The 17,873-nt window shown below is 39.8% G+C and overlaps 1 protein-coding gene across 1 annotated transcript; it reads right to left on the bottom strand.

Annotated features, from left to right (window-relative positions):
* Positions 1-895: 895 nt before the first annotated feature.
* On the bottom strand, positions 896-16,407 carry LOC122781176 (transcription initiation factor TFIID subunit 4-like). The gene is made up of 16 exons (XM_044044728.1): positions 16,394-16,407; positions 12,640-13,137; positions 11,318-11,439; positions 11,080-11,190; positions 8,576-8,680; positions 8,121-8,243; positions 7,922-8,011; positions 7,559-7,693; positions 6,523-6,661; positions 6,214-6,292; positions 5,947-6,107; positions 5,405-5,535; positions 4,898-5,023; positions 3,872-3,928; positions 2,758-2,865; positions 896-1,141 (listed from the first exon to the last, which is right to left on the bottom strand). Exons 2-16 carry the CDS (start codon positions 13,127-13,129, stop codon positions 1,016-1,018), a joined length of 2,103 nt encoding a protein of 700 aa, XP_043900663.1. The 5' UTR covers positions 13,130-13,137; positions 16,394-16,407; the 3' UTR covers positions 896-1,015.
* Between the last annotated feature and the right edge of the window lie 1,466 nt (positions 16,408-17,873).

Here is a 17,873-nt window from a genome sequence, read left to right as displayed (position 1 = left end):
AAGCTCTCACGGGGTCTTGCATCCCAGAAATGTTTTTTATTTGGAAATGGAAACCAAATCTATGACCACTTTGCCCTCCACGTGACGAGGGTCACAGGGAGGGCTGCAGCCAATCCCAGTTGAAACCTTCACTATTAAAAGAGCCATTTCTGTCGCTTCTCCACACAATTAAATGTAATCTGGAGCCGCAAAATCTATTTGATCCATAAAATGAAGTTCTGGGATGTTTTCAATATCGCATTTGACGTAGACTGAGGATGTGAGGCATATTTTAGTGGACGAAATATTAAACCACTTTCATTTAATGGCCTTGATCCCTAAAAAGAAATCATTTTGAAAGAAATAATGAAAGATTGGCAGAGCACCCCCCCCGTGACCCTACACTGGAGGATATAGCGGTAGATAATGGATGGATGGATAATGAAAGATAAAGATAAAGCTACAGGAAGCCACTGCAGAGGCATTGAAGAGCCACAGGTTGCAGACCCCTGACATGGATCAAACAGAGAAGATTGACCATTCAGTCCAGTGTCCAATTCATGGAATCACCATTTGGAATGTTTTGGGACAGTGGGAGGAAGCCAGAGACACAGGAGAGTGCTTAAGAAGAGTTTCCCCATCAGTTAATCAAAAAATCAATAATCCCACACAAATGTACCAATAACAGATTACACAGAAAATATCACAATGTGATGATTTCACTACTTTTGTTCTTTTAATGGGAAACAAAGCAAACGTGAATGAATGAAGAACTCAACAATACACGGACCATTATTTCAACACCTTCCAGTGAGCAGTGGCGTTTCCTCACAACCACTTCATCTTATTTTGAAAGCATGACTTTCTCCTCCTCAAAAACACAACATGAACTCAAACCTGATCACTCACTCACTCACTTCTACAGCATGATACTAAAAAGTAAATAAATAAACAAACAAACGAGAGGCAGATGATCTGAACTGAAGGGGCTAAGTGCCAAAAATGATGACGACTACATTATTAAAGTAGTAGGAAATCAGAGCATTGCTTTGTACAGAGTGAGAGAGTGTCGCAGGAAGTGATCCTGCTCCATACACACCAGCAGATCCCTCAGGATCACCCGAGTCACCCTGGGAACGTCCAGTCTGGGCAGCAGCGAGACCTGACGCACACAAACACACAGAGACACAACATTGTTCACTATTCCTGCACGGACATAATGCCTTCCCTCGTTCAAACCTGAATGTTAAAAATGTCCAGTGTGGAAGAATTGGACTGTAGAATGTCACACATGGAGGACACGACAGTAGACGCTCGATTTTTCTTCTTTGTTTGCTTCGTTCGTTTCCACTTTACCTCCAAAAATATATACAATAGCCTAAAATAAGCAGTGATAATCACATTTCATTTGCTTTCATACCGACTCGTACCCTCTTCTATATTTTCTGTGTGATGTTTTCCTTCTTTTATGTTTGTACCTCGTGCGTCTGGTGCTGTGTAATAATTCTTAATTCAGACAATTACGTATGTAACTGACACAACTCTTTTTGCTGCTTGGGTGTTTTCATGTTGATACGCTGATTCTGATACTAATGAGATGAGAAGTATTGATGCATTTTTATTATTTCCGACTTGAACGTCGCGCTGAATGATTTTGAATAAATATCTAATTGCGATTATTACTTCTTTTCATTGGAATAACATATTTCTGATGATTACTGTGTGATATTTGTGCAGATCTACGACAGAGTAAGAATAAAGTCGTAAATGAGGCCGTGGAGCATTTCGTGGAATTGTACTTTCGAATAGGTTTCACAAACAAGGAGATACTTCATCTTTTGGCACATCAGCATCACATTAAAACTATTCATTCATTTATTTATTTTCTTAATTTATTACTTTAATCTCCTAAATGTAAGACTTTATTCTCGTAAATTTACTACTTCAATCTTGTAAAAGTATGACTTTATTTTTTGTAAATTTACGATTTTAATCTCATAAATTAAGACTTTCATCCGTAAATGTACGACTTCGATCTTGTGAAAGTATGACTTTATTCTTGTAAATTTACCATTTTAATCTTGTAAATTAAGACTTTATTCTCTGGGTCTGTGAATTGTTTTTTTTTTTCTCAATGTGGCTCTAATCCTGAATGTGTTTTTTTCCTCAGTCTGTAGAATATGATGTGTATACATGTAGGTCAGGACAATATTTGTTCTAAGATTTTAGCTTTCAGAAATATTGCACCTCCTGCACTTTGATTTTGATAAATTTGGATTAATTTGTTCAGTCCTACTTCACCGTGAACTGTAAGAGGCTTCCCCCACAATAATATCCTCAACTCAACTTTATTTATAAAGCTCTATAAAAACAGCCACAGCTGGACCTAAGTGCTGTCCATAAATAAGTAGAACTCAAGACATAAAACATACAGTAGAAACAATACAAAAATAAAACAAGAACAGGGTCTTGTTTTAAAAATGGACAGTGAAGGGGCTTGTCTGAAATGGAACTATCCTTCAAATATTAATGTAATCTGTAAATAAAAAACGCGTAAAAATACAAAACATATACAAATGTATATCACTTGATATCGAGTGACGGTGCTGCGAGTTTGAAAACCTCTGAGCTGGGGAGTATTTTCCCCACTCTTTGGTAAAACACGCGTCTCGCTGCTTTTGTTCTTCTTACACACACACAGATTAAAAACAGTGGTGCACACACAGATTAAAAACAGTGGTGCACACACAGATTAAAAACAGTGGTGCACACACAGACCTGACTGTCAGTCAGCTCCAGTGGTCTCTTCCTGCGGGGCCCGATGGCGGCGAGGGCCGTCATGTTGGCTTCTCTCTGCTGCAGCTGAGCTTCTTCTATTTGTTGTAACTGGAGAGACACAGGCAGACAAACAGCACCATGCACATTTTAGTCATACACTCACACACTTGAGTTGGCTTTTTATTTGTTGGCACATTGCTGTTAATAATGATAATAATTCATCAAGGCTACAGTCCAAACATAACCCTGGGCATAATTTATGTTCTCCCGATTGTTTATGCAATACTTTGAGTTAAGTCTTGTGAGTCTGCTTCACACGAGAATGAGTTCAGGAGGAAAAACACTACAGTTTTGTAGTTTTATCCCAGACATGGCATATATATATTACAGCTAATTCACCTTTCAGTGGAACGTCTTCCTGACCTGAATACTGATTAGTAAATACTGAATTAATCAAGTTTTGTTCATGCAAATGTTAAAAAAAACAAAAAAACAAACAGACTTATTTGGCCGAGCTGGAGAGGAGAACAAAACCATTTGTATCATATTTGTTACACAAGTTTCTGAGACCCGTGTCAATTATTTCCTTTAAAAACTGTGTTCTGCCCCCTAGTGGACTATCACTCCACTGCAGAAAGTGGAAGGTTTTTGCTTTTTTTGGCCTTTTCAAAACGGCTACTGTCATTAAATCATCCACACACTTTTGGCAGGAAAGTCTTTGTTCATTTTCAAGAAGTTTTACGTACTTCAGAATATATATATATATCGTCTGTGTTCACACAATGCATAATCAAATTAAAAAATATTCATTATATAACAGTACAGTCGTGTTAAATGTGTGCTGCGTGTATATGAGCTGCATCATGTCTGAACATTCATAACTGACATCACGTCTTCAACAATACCATCACACACTATTCTGATGATCTAATTTTAATAATTATTATTAATAATTATTAAAATACATTTTTAGGTCTTTTCACACTAACAATTCCTCTATGCGGAGTGAAAGGTGCATCTTTGCCTGAACAAAGGACAGCGAGTGTTTCTGTGCCGAACATGTTTTTCATGCGTCAGGCTTTACAGGGTTAAAGAAACTGAAACAAATACAAACCTCTTTGGCTTTTTGCTTCAGCAGCTGAAACTGAGGATCCTCAGGGTGTGAGCGGCTCTGTGATCACAAACAGTGAGTACACGTGTAGAGTTAGAACGAATGCAGTCACTTACAGTGCACTGAGCAGGTATTCAGACTAGGGATATCACGATTACTTGAATTCACAATTAATCGCTCTATATTAATCGCAACGTTTCCTCAATACCGTCAGAAAAGATTATGCCGGAAGCCCGGAACCATACGGGTAGTTCAGCGCAACTCAAACGGAACGAAAACAAAGTTACACAACAAGCGGTCGTTACCGCTTGTGTTGCTTTGTTTTTGTTCCGTGCAGAGTTGCAGAATAGAGACGCTCCTGATTGTTGAGAGTACGGCAGAGGACGTTATTCCCTCCAACAAAGCGCATCAGATCAGCCGTGACCAAGGTGTCACCGTGAACGACGGCGCGCCAGTCTGCAAATCACCACACAAAGAAACGGCTGTGTTAAACGGCGTTCACTTAACGTTACGTACGTTATACATCATGTGATGTGATTTATTTGTGTCATTGTAATTTAAACATGAAAAAACAAACCACAATAATAGATACGTTTTATATCTGGCCACATACAAATCGATAGATTATTAAAACGATTAAAATAAACTTAAACATTAACACTATAGATGACAATTGTTGACTTAAATCATTTAAACATTTCCCCTGGGGGATTAATAATTGTTCCTATATAATAGTTTAGTGTATTTGCTACATTATTTTGTTATGTTGGCATCAAAAGATATAAATAAAAGAAACTTTCAGACCTATAAGCAGCGTTATTGTGATTTTACACATTCATAGTGTTGTGAAATCAATTAACGCATAATAATCGTGATAATCGTAATATTGTGATTAATTCTCTGACAATAATCGGAACAAGGAACTCTATAATTGTGACATCACTAATTCAGACGTGTTCATTTCAAAGTATTTGTCTGAATCTGGCTCAGACCACGTGTGTGTGTGTGTGTGTGTGTGTCTTTGCTCACTCGGGCCAAACGCAGCAGTTTCTCTCTCTCCGCTTCATCTTTTCTCTTCTTGTTCAGCGTCTCCACTTCCTCCAGGAAACGGAGCTGAGAGCGTATGTCACTCACTTTGGTGTGCCACACGTCCTCCTGTCACACACACACACACACACACGCAATGCAGAAAAAGTCAATAAAAAGGAAAATGTTTACTGATATAATAAAGTGAACAGAAGGGTCATTTTCTCACAGACTGATGTAGCCGCCCCTTGATGGCCATTCAAAAAACACTCCCTGTATATTCACCACATTATACTGCAACTAACAGTATTTTATATACAGTAAATGTTAAACCTGGCAGTGACCCTGTTGACATGCTGACGCTCGTCTGCTGCTTGCTTTATATCATCACTTGGAAGATGTTTTTTTCACCGACATAATAAAAGGAGGACATTCATGACTGTATGAAAATATAACATCATTTACGGTTAAATTAGGCACCACCAGGTGTTAGGATGAGGCTTTATTCACCTTCAGTGTTGCCTTGCGGTGTTCCGCAGCCACGGCGAGCTTCTCCAGAAGTCCACGGAGACACTCCTGTGTAGCATGAGACACCAGAGCAACCACCTCTGGACCGACGTCGGTCACTCCCAGCGGCTGCCCTGGAAACACAGCAGAAACCAGATCTTCTGGAACATTCCTGCAAAGTCAAGTTGAAGTCTCCTCCTCTGATGCTCAGTAAAACACTCTAATCCATGTCCAGAAGCTGGTGGTAAATTATTTACAAGAAACAAGTGAACCATCCTGAGCCAAACTCCCGTTTTATTCAGGCTTTGAACTCGGAGTACACTGGACGTGACACCCTGTGTCTGGGGTCAATTTTAAATTGTCCAATTCATCCAGTAATCAATGAGTTACAATAGGGATTGTGTACCCTGCCCAGAGGTACCCCAACCCTGTGTGGTTTTGAACCGCTAACCCTCCGGTGACACATCTTTCAGTCATGGGCTGCATATCGCCCCCTTTAACTGAAATACTGGGCGTGTTTCGTAGGCTCGACTTGAGAGATGTACCTGCACGAAGGATCCGACTGAGCAGCTTGTTAGGGGAGAGGAAGGGCTGGTCCTGGCAAGACTGCACCACAGAGCCAACGGTGGTGGTCAGGAACTTTGCATTCTCCTCTCTCAGGTTCACTCCAGCCATGAAGGCTACGTCGTTAATGTCATCGTCTTCTCTGTGGAACACACACACACACACACACACACAGGCATGTAGAGCTTTGCACTTTCAGGCCTAACATTAAATTAAGAGTGCTGGGTTAGGAAAATGGGCTCCATTACCTGTAAGAGCCTGTAGAGTTCTTGAATGCAAATCCGGATGGATCCTGGGAAAAATGCTGCTTTGAAAGTGAGAACGTTCCTGTATAAAAAAAGAAGAACAAATACAAAGTGAGACTTTTTGCACCTTGTTTTACCATCATTTTTATGGCCTCAGGTCTGGTTGTGCTGTAATCGAAGCTGGTGGACTTAACGCAGTCCAGCGGTTAACATGCCGTGCTGATGATTTGGGTGCATTGTTGAATGAATCACTCTATAATCACGTTTGACCACAGCAGCACACAACACTTTACTAAACTCCCAAACTGTTACCTGGTAATGGTTTTCCTGGCGGGAGCAGCGTCTGCTTGATGTTGGGTCTGCTGTTGTTGCTCTTTGATATGTAATTTCTGGGCAGAGTTAATGAGGTCACAGCGGGTCTCATCATCACTCTCCGAGCCGGTTGAATAACCTGCAGAACGATCATTAGAGACCATGTTAGTGTACGCTCTTCTTCACATATTGTTTGCGTCAAGACCTGGGTTCACACGACGTCATAGGGGATAGAACTGTTGCCTCACAGCCAAGAAGGTGAACGGTTTGAATCCCGGTTTAACTAATGGACTTTCTGTGTTTAGTCTGAATGTTCTTCCTGTGTGTATGTGGGTTTTTGTTGGGTCCTCCGGTACCAAAAACATGCAGAGATTAATCCTCATTTGGACGATAAAGTGGTAGAAAATAAGTGAGAGAGTGAAAAGTAACAATAATAACAATGTTGGCAATAATGCAACGCACGCTGTCATTATTATTTTGGGGTGTTGCACGTCTCTAGTTCAAGGAACAAGCATCTGCACGTGCATCACTTGTGCTGCAACTTTTGCTTTTACAGTATATTATGATTTGACAAGAAATCCAGCTTTTAATCAGCTTTGTAAACCTGGTGTTTTTGTTGTCTGACACTGCAACAGACTCACTTTATGACCGTGTTTGTTCTTTTTCTCTCTCTCCTCTGAAGACGAGTGTCAACACGTCAACGACGACTACGAACATTATTAAACATTATCTGCCGAACGGGCTGCGGATTATCTCATTATGACCCAACTCTAATCCCACCATTTATGATGTATGCAACTTTTGTAACAACTACTGTCTCCTTACCAACCTTCTCACATATCCCTGCTGACAGTGACCTTTCTATCTCACTGGCTTACTTGTAAATGTTTGGTTATGGAACAAATTGCCCGTCTGGAATCACAAAGATACCTTAAAGAAAATACAGCATATGGAATATAACGCAACGAAAGTTGTGAACTGAAGCAAAACAATGCGAGAAAAGTCACATTAAAACAACCGAACATTATTTGTTTACCTGCTTGCTGTTGTTAAGGTTTGGTCCTGTATCAGCGGCGGGCGGCGGGGCACTGGAGTTACAGGCAGAGGTGGAAGCCTGTTGAATGAATAACTGAGGGTCTGCAGTGAGGCGACGCACGGCAGGAAGACTTTTCTGGAAGACGTGAAAGACAGACAAGTGGAAAAGCAGTGCAGGAAATGAACACCGACACTTTTTCTCTTGAAGCCAAACTTGAAAATGTTGATAAATAATATTTTATAAACTAAAAAGCGACTGAGGGTAAAGAATTTCCCCTCACAGGTACTTGAGAATGCTTAAAATTGATCTCTTTTTTCCCCACCAAAACAAGCAAAAAGCTCTGTTGTAGGCAGGTGTGGTCACCTTGAGGAACGGCACCAGACACGGCTGCGGAGTGGACTTCAGCTCCTGATAGAGCTGTTCGGTGAACTCCTCTGCCTCCAGCTTCCCTTCCTGCAAAATCACAAAAAACACAGATGTCTCAAAACACACATGGCTGAATACTTTTACTTTTCTTTCACCTGAGAGCAGCTTGTGTGAGGATGAACGGGGGAGGACGCACCAGCAGATTTCGGACCAGTCCCCTGACGTTGTTGGCCATGTTGGCTGACCTGGAGTCACTGGAGGCTAGCTTGATCAGGGTCACCAGGAAGTTCTTGCACTTTTTCACACTTTCCAGTGTTTCCTGTTGAGTAATATCACTTAATTCATTAGTACCGATCACAGTTTCCAGGTCCAGTGAAATAAACAAAAAGGAGGGGCAAATGACAATGGACTTTCTGGATATCCAAAATGCAGATATAGCAAAGGTGTTCGGGACAATAACCAATATCAATATCTCTGTTTTTCCCCTGAACCTAACTGCAGAGGTCATCAAGTCTCTTCTGTAGAGAAATGAAAATAATATTTTTCACACTCATTGCAGCAGATGTTGATATAGACATTTAAAAGCTGATATCAACCCTTTTTTTTAGAAAATATTCTCCAAGTTATAGGTGCATGACGAGGCTCTCTCACCTGAGTGAACGTGCCCAGAGGCTCCTTTCTGGTTTCTGTGGCCGGGGCCTGAATGCGAGGCTGGCTCTCGTGAGCAGACGCAGCATTCTGGGTCACACCGACGACCTGAACGACACAGCAACATACAGGGACAGCGGTGAGGTGTGGACTCAGACCGACTGATGTCCCACCATTATTGCATATCAACTGGTGCCAGTCCTTTGACTTATCTGTTCTCTGTTCAGAGGAAAACTGAGTGGCATTTGGATAATGAATGGAGCAAATATTAAAAATGGGCTGTTGAAAATCTGATTCTAAAATCAGATAAGATCATAAAGACCAATACTGGCTTTAACCTGGACTTAGTTCAAGAATGTGGTCCTCAAAACTGCTAAAGTCCAGTGAAAACATACATTCTGGATAGACGTGGTTGTCTATTTTTAAAACACGAGTTGCCTTAATCTAAAGACATGAAATGAGCCACAGGACAGACTGATGACAAAGACACTGTTCCACCCAGAGCTGCTTCAGTAACCATTTATTGAACAGCACTAGAGCTGCAACTAACGATTATTTTCATCGGTGTTCGTCAAACGTGGAAATGATGATGTTCTCAGATGTCTTGTTTTGTCCACAAACCAAAATGATTCACTTGATTTCTTTGTTATCCAGAGCAAAGAAATGAATAAAATACTCACATATAAGAAGCTTAAACAATCGGAAATCTTGTTTTAATCATGAAAAAAGCTTTTAACCGATTAATCGATTACCAAAATAGTTGTTGATTAAGTTAGTAATCAATTAATGGATTCAGCTCTAGACAGCACTAATAGGTCCGTCTCTCCAAAATAAATCTTATGCCTGCACTGCAGTGCAATTCATTACATTAACTAAATATTAAATACAAGAAAAAGGTCAACAAAAGACAAAAAAAAATAAGTTTTAGTGATCAAGTTTCTTGGCTTTAATAATAAATAATAGTCCGCCTTATAAATAGGGCCAGATTAGTTAACTAGTTTACTGTACCTCTACTGGTTAGTGTTGAGAGTGTGGTTGAAGAATCAGGGGGATCTAGAAAGAATGTTTCTCAGCTGGGTGTTCCAGTTCAGTGTAACACATACATGACTTAAATGTGTTAAAAAGGAATCAACAACCACATCATTCATCCATTTATCCACAAGCACAGTAACCAGAGAGCAGAGCTGTGTATTTGGGGGCGTCACTCGTGAGCTGAATTATCATCTGTCATCATTATAATTAGGGATGCACAATATATCGGCATTAATATTGTTATCGGTCGATGTTCGTCATTTTTTAACATATCGGCATCGGTTCAATGAGTAAAACTGCGCCGATTTTAACAACCGATGTTTATACCCGTCTAATTGCTGTTTGTGTATGTGTGTCGGGAAGGGGAGGCCATGCGGCATTTGTTTGGGCATATGACAGCGTCAGTGGCGCAAGCGCAGCACAAGGTGTGTGTGTGTTGAGGAGAGAGAATGTCAGCGGTGTGGGCGATTTTTCAGGGTGTCAATAGAAGATACGCGAAAAGCATTATTCAACACTTGCAAAGTCGAGGTAATGCGAGGAGGGTTCCGCGTCAACTCATTCAATACCACAAATTTGATTATGTCATTTGAAAAACCGCCACCCTGAAGTACACAAACAACGGCAGGAAGCTAACGCTAGTAACATTAGGCAGCAGACAAAAAGAAAGCAGCGCAGCTGGGACTCGACCAAAGGAAGACAGTGGCCAGGGCAATAACGATCAAGGTAATGGAAATGATTGCTCTTGATGACCAGCCGAGGGTTCCGACGGTTGATGGCGCATATTGAACCCCGCAACAACCTGCCAAGTCGGTGCTACTTTTCCGATGTTTTGCAATTGAATAAATATCTGGTTGCCATGAATACTGGCAAGTTTGATAAAGTATTTTAACATGTTTTTTTTATTATGGCAGCTCTTAGTAGAGCTTGTCAGGTATTGTTTCTCATATTTGTTGTGTAGTTTTATTGTGAAGGGAAGTGGCGCGGTTGTTGTTGCCGGGAGGAAGGGTTGTTGACTTTATTTACGTACCCAGTATAGACGCCCTTATCTCGGTTACAGTAACTTTGGCAGGGTATTATTTTTATTTATGTTCATGTTTGTAATTTATGATCCAAACTTTGTCACAGGAGTTTAGTGAGTTGAGGGAGTTAAACTGTACTGTAATTTAGTTACACACTTGCTACAAGTGGTAAAGGTTTCTAAAAACCTTTACTTGTAGTTGGTTACTTGTGTCTTATGTGACCTTGTTATTTGGAGGTAAAAGACATTCAAAAATTCAGCTTGCGTGATTTTCATTCTGTACAAACTTTTTTTTAAAACATATATCGATATCGGTAGATATCGGTTATCGGCCATAGCAGCAATATTAATATCGGATATCGGTATCGGCGGAAATAGTCATATCGGTGCATCCCTAATTATAATGAGTGATAACAGGTGTAGTTGTTCTCAAGTGGATGTACGCTGAGCTCTTTACCTTTACCAGCGCCGTCTTCTGGATGGAAGGTGGAGGCAGGAAACTGGGAGGAGCTGCCATCCTGATCACCGTCACCTTCTCATTACCTTTACCTCCGTTTGCTGCAGACACCTGAACTCCAGACATGACAGGCAGCACAGGAGCGACGGAGGAGGAGATGTCAGCACATTCTTCTTCACAACTTCATTATTACACTTAAAGAAAGCAGCAGTTTATACACACACATACACACACACACCTGATGGGACACGATTCTGGGTGCTTGACCACTGGTAACTCTTGGTCCCTGCTGAGCCTGAGCCAAAGCCTGCTGTGATACGAGCATCAGCTGCCCAGTGTCACTGCGGATCAACATCATCCCTGCAACAATGACAGACTATGAAGTTTGAAGCTTTGTCCACAAAACAGAGAGATGCATAAATCAGACACAGTGAACATTCAGTGTGTATGTGGGTGCACAGCATCCAACCGCCTTGACTTCTTCCTGTTCCTCTTTAGGGACATCTTTTTATTTTGGTTTTATTGCTATTTTTTAATCAAAGGTGTTCAAAATAAAACATTCAACCAACACAAGTTGTAGAGTAAGCATTCATTCATTCATTCAATCATGTCACTTGTTATTTAATATGTTTAAAAACAAAAAAAACACTCAATTGGTGGCCCCCTTGTGGGTAGGAGGCAATAAAAGAGCGATATTTTTTTTACCATAGGTGACGGAAAAGAGGTAGAAGAAGAAGAAGAGGCTGGATTTATTTACTCCTCGCAGCCTGACGTTTTATTTCACTCCAACTGAAGTCTCAACTTAAATTCACTACATTTCACTCCTTTTCCCCCTCAAGGAAACTAATATGTATCATCACTCCCACGCAAGAAAATTTAATAATAATTGAATTTTCTTTTTTTAATTGCTCTTAGGCCCCCTGGTGGTCACGGGGCCCTTAGCAGCCGCTGAGTTCGCTTATGTCTTGGGCTGGCTCTGAGTACAGAATATTTTCCACCCTCCGTGCTGCTGCTTTAAAAAAAGAAAAATAAATAAAAAAAAAAAAAGGCAGACAATTCTACAAAAATTCGACACGGGGGCCTCAACAATCGACTCTCAAATTGTCGTGTCGTTCCCATCCCTAGTGGACACAGTAGTTTAGAAGGCACAGTAGTGTTCTGGACACAGTTGCCTGCTGGTCACAGTAGCTTACTGAACCCAGTGGACACTGGACATAGTGGTTTAGTGGACATAATAGCTGATTGTATGCAGTATTCTGTTTTTATTGTTGTTTGTTTGCATTATTTTATTATGATTTTTATTCTACTGGACATAGAGGTTTCGTGGACACAGTAGTTGTAACCTGGTGGACACAGGAGCATTCTGGACACAGTAGTTTAGTGGACACAGTAGCATGCTGGACAGAGAAGCTTACTAGACACACTAACCTGCTGGACACAAATGTTTAGTGGACACAGCAGTTGCAGCCTGGTGGACACCAGGCTTAGTAGTTTAGAAGACACAGTAGCTTACTGGACTACAGTGGTCTACCGGACACAATATGTTGGCACAAGACTCACCCGCTGGTATCTGGATGTTGGCTGGCAGATGTGAGGAGCTGCTCTGTGGCAGACGAGGAGCCACAGTGACCGGCTGTGGAGTGGCTGTCCTCGGTACAGTTATCACCACTGTCCGTCCGGGTGTTGTGGCCTGAGTCATGGAAGACACCTGGCTCAGAGGAGGTTTGGTCACCTGGAGTTGACTGTTGGCACTCACTCCTCCTGTAGTGGCCATCTTTGCTACCACCATGATGGAGGAGGATGAAGAAGGGGAAATCTGAGGCAGTGGGCCAGCAACAGGAAGGGTGGAAGGAGAAGGCTGGTGGCTCTGGACAGAGGCGATCATTTTAGGTGGACCACAGACAAAGTCACCCTTTGATGCAGCTGCAGTGGAGAGTGTGATCTGTGCAGCAGGCATGGCTGCACATGTGCCAGGGATCTGTAACAACTTTGCTTCTCCAAAGGGCTCCAGCAGCTTCTGGGCTCCACTTACCAGCTTTGGTGTGGCCATAATTATTCCTGAGCAGAAGACCAACACAGCCATTACAAATATTAAATGTCCAATATGCATAATATATAGAAATATTTACACAGTATTGCGAACATGCCAGAATTTCTTCCTGTGGTGAAATTAACATAAATTTGCATACTCATGTTGCAGCAGATGAAGATAAACATTTTCCTCATTATACAAAATTAATAAACATAAAAAAATTGTACAAATTACGGATGGGAATCAGTATCAGTCAGTATCGGTTCGATACTGGTCAAAAGCCCTGGATCAGGTATTGGGCCGAAAAAAAATGTAAAATCCAATAAATCCAAAAATCGTATAGATCACAAAAATGTAAATAAAAATCAGCAAAGGCATTTTTAGCTGAGTCATGTTTGCGCTTATTTCTTCTTTTCGGTCGGTGGAACAATATTTGTTACCCAGTTGGAGAATTGTGTCTTTGAAATGACTCGGCATAAATGTGTTGTTAACAGTTCCATACGTTCATAAATTGTCTAAAATGTCTGATATTCAAGTTTGTGATATCGGTATCGTCCCAACCCAAGTTCCAATATTGTGCATCCCTAATTTAAATAGCATTTCTTTCCTGACTTTTTAAATGTTGACAAATGTTTATTGGTGTGTCCCGAACCTCAAAATTATGTTTTCAAATGTCTGTTTTGTCCACAAACGAATAGTATCCAGTTTTAATGTCTTATTTGTAATATGGAGCAAAGAAACTAGGGATGAAACTAGGGATGCCGCACCAGCACCATCTATATAAAACCACATTTATGCTAGACATTTTAAGCTATTTCAGTATTGACGTCTGATCCAGTGATTTTGACCAATGATGTAGTATTGTGTCAACTCATCCCTAGAAAAGAATCTATAAAACAAAAAGTAACATTAAAAATATTTTTCATACATCAAGCACTCTTCCTATTACGTAATAATACTGTTTTATTTTAATATTATATTGTGTGGGTGTACATGTATATATATAGTTATTTTTATTTTTAATATGGTTTATAGCACTCAACACTATATAACACAATGCTTGTATCATTGTCCAGCTAAAAAAGGACATGATCGTTGTCTAACATTAACTGTGAGGAAGGCTTTTATTTTGTCAGAGGAAGTATCGCAAACGCAGCATTTAAGTTGTTTCACTGACGTCACGATATTGCACGTGAGGCAAAGCTGGAGCTAGTTAGCTTAATTGACGAGCATGAAGACTTTTAACTTAGGACAAAGTACGTCGCCGCTACTTTTATATAATAACATTTACCTTAAAGAGTCACGTTTAAATCACAGTTTAATCAAAAGGAAGCGTTTTAAACTTACTCACATTGTGGTTGGAAACACATGCGCGCGCACACACACACACCTGCTGGTGCTGCCACGGCTCCGGCTGCAATCACCTGCTGCGTTCAAGGACCACGGTGCGTGTGCTTCCTGATATTTGTAGCCTCTTTAGGATCTTTTCTGGCGTAAACACTGACCTTGTCAGGCAGGACCAGTAGTTCTCAGACTGAGACCAAAACCCGGTATTAATGAGGCAGAATCTAATTTCTGAAGAGCTGGTTATAAGTTTAGAACTAAGATTACATGCCTGTTTAACACAACTTATTTATCATTACACAATCATTGCAAATTCCAGAATGTGACACGTGATTAAATCAACAACTATAACTGCAAATATATATAGATACAGTATGTGGGCAAAAGATTCTAAATGGAAGTACATATGAAGTACATATTGACTGTCAAACAAAGGCAATAACATCAAAGTAATACACAGCATGTTCCACAAAGGAGTGCGAACGAATGAATGAATGAATGAATGAATGAAAATCCCCCATCCTCTGTTGTCTTTAATGTTATCAGGACGGAGAAACATCTTAGTGATTCTACGCCACCTGCTGGAAACAGCTGTGCCACTGCAGTGACCTTAAAGCACAGCACTGGCTCAACATTTTGTATACGATCAAAACCACCAAAAATGTATTTAATGACACATAAAATATGATTATTCTTAAATAAATTCGGACAGACTGTACAGTCCATAATTAAAGTCTATCATTTCTGATGAATACTCAAAGCATTAATCCAGTAATTTATTTATTTAATTCTCTTTTAACCTTCTGGTTTTACATTGTTGAGATCTACTCTAACACTCTTTTGAATAAAGCGCTGTTTTTTGTCCACATCTTCAACTGCTGACATCTTTATCTGCAATTCAGTTACTTTTTTATGCCACTGCATGCTACGCTCTTCACTTTTCAATATCTTGTAAATATTAAATGACACCTTCAAGAGAAAAGAGTGCTGGGTATGATGTTGTTCCATAACCTAGTTTACAGGCTACATAATCACCAAATGGGTAAAACTGTGAGAAAAACCATATTAGTATTTCGTTTAAAGGGTGAGTCGATTTAAGATGTGTCAAAAAAACTCAAGTGCAATGGAAAAATCAATTTTTTTAACCTACCTGTGATTAACCAGATGATTTTTTGACTCGATTAGTACATTTCTACATCTTATTTGGCAAAAAATAGTATTCAGTTTTAATGTCTTCTTTGTAATAAAGAGCAAAGAAACTAGGGAAGACACCATACCTACCACCATGTCTGATCCCAACATCACAAACTATATAAAAACACATTTATGCTGGACATTTTAAGCTATTTCAATATTGATATCCGATCCAGTGATTTTGACCAATGATGTAGTATTGTGTCAACTCATTCCTAGAAAAGAAACTAGAAAATATTAACATTTAAGAGGCTTAAAACAAAAATTAACATTAAGAATATTTTTCACACATCAAGCACTCTTCCGATTACGTAAAAATATTATTTTATACTGTTAATATCGCAATTTTTAATATGTTTTATAGCACTCAACACTATATTACACAATGTTTTTATTATTGTCCAGCTAAAAAAAGGACATGATAGTTGTCTGACATTAACTGTGAGGAAGGCTTTTATTTTGTCAGAGGAAGTATCCATACACAGCATTTAAGTCGTTTCAATTACGTCACGTTATTGCACGTGAGGCAAAGCTGGAGCTAGTTAGCTTAATTGACGAGCATGAAGACTTTTAACTTAGGACAAAGTACGTCGCCGCCACTTTTATACGATAACATTCGACACTTGTCCTCATTTATACCTTAAGTGACCTTATGGAGTCACGTTTAAATCACAGTTTAATCAAAAGGAAGCGTTTTAAACTTGCTCACATTGTCATTGGGAACACACACACACACACACACACCTGCTGGTGCTGCCACGGCTCCGGCTGCAATCACCTGCTGCGTTCAAGGACCACGGTGCGTGTGCTTCCTGATATTTGTAGCCTCTTTAAGGATCTTTTTTCTGGTACAAACACTGACCTTGTCAGGCAGGACCAGTAGTTCTCAGACAGACCAAAACCCGGTCCTAGTGAGGAAGAATCTACTTTCTGAAGAGCTGGTTATAAGTTTAGAACTAAGATTACATGCCTGCTTGATACAACTCACTTATCATTACACAATCATTGCATATTCCAGAATGTGACACGTGATTAAATCAACAACTACACCTGCAAATATATAGATACAGTATGTGGGCAAAAGATTTTAAATGGAAGCACATATGAAGGAAGACTTGACTGTCAAACAAAGGCAACCAAAGGCAATAACATCAAAGCAATACACAGCATGTTCCACAAAGGAGTGTGAACGAATGAATGAAAATCCCCATCCTATGTTGTCTTTAATGTTATAAGGACGGAGAAACATCTTAGTGATTCTACACCACCTGCTGGAAACAGCTGTGCCACTGCAGTGACCTTAAAGCACAGCACTGGCACAACATTTTATATATGATCAAAACCAGCAAAAATGTATTTAATGACACATAAAATATGATTATTCTTAAATAATGTCTGACAGACTGTACAGTCCATAATTAAAGTCTAACATTTCTGATGAATACTCAAAGCATTAATCCAGTAATTTATTTATTTATTTAATTCTCTTTTAACCTTCTGGTTTTACATTGTTGAGATCTACTCTAACACTCTTTTGAAGAAAGTGCTGTTTTTTGTGCACATCTTCAACTTCATCTTTATCTGCAATTCAGTTACTTTTTTATGCCACTGCATGCTACACTCTTCACTTTTCAATATCTTGTAAATATTAAATGACACCTTCAAGAGCAAAGAGTGATGGGTATGATGTTGTTCCATAACCTAGTTTATATACTCACCAAATGGGTAAAATTGTGAGAAAAAACATGTTAGCATTTGGTTTAAAGGTTGAGTTGATTTAAGATGTGTCACAAAAACTCAAGTGCAATGGAAAAATCTTTTTTAACCTACCTGTGATTAACCAGATCTTTTTTTGACTCGAGAAGTTTCTACGTCTTATTTGGCAGAAATCACACAAAAATTGACCCTACCATTATTCAGTGACTCAGTTCCAGCTTCTCTTTTGTACTGAACATCTCAAAAAACATGTCATCTAAATGTAAGGCACAGCCCATGGCCAAGGGGAAAGGGAACTTGACTTGTAACCAGAGGGTCGCCGGTTCAAATCCCCACCTGGCCAAAAAGGGCGCCACTCAGTGTGGCAGCCCACTGCTCCTAATTCTAGGATGGGTCAAATATAAGGGTCACTAAGGGGATTAATAAATACTAACTAACTAATGCAGCTCTTGTGAAATTTTGCCAAGAGCATTTTGCCAAATGTGAAACCAGTGGTCAAAAACCATGA

The sequence above is a fragment of the Solea senegalensis genome, linkage group LG14, assembly GCF_019176455.1.
Source record: "Solea senegalensis isolate Sse05_10M linkage group LG14, IFAPA_SoseM_1, whole genome shotgun sequence".
Taxonomy (NCBI): domain Eukaryota; kingdom Metazoa; phylum Chordata; class Actinopteri; order Pleuronectiformes; family Soleidae; genus Solea; species Solea senegalensis.
Note: the sequence above shows the minus strand (reverse complement) of the source record. Positions and strands in the feature narration are given on the sequence as shown.

Bases quoted from the DNA above. Each gene is read 5' to 3' on its own strand.
- LOC122781176 (XM_044044728.1), bottom strand. From the start codon at position 13,129: ATGGCCACACCAAAGCTGGTAAGTGGAGCCCAGAAGCTGCTGGAGCCC. The intron at 6,108-6,213 runs GTAATGGAGCCC...TGTGTTCCACAG, and splicing joins AACTCTACAGGCTCTTACAG to AGAAGACGATGACATTAACG. The intron at 2,866-3,871 runs GTTTGTATTTGT...GTGTCTCTCCAG, and splicing joins TGAAGCAAAAAGCCAAAGAG to TTACAACAAATAGAAGAAGC.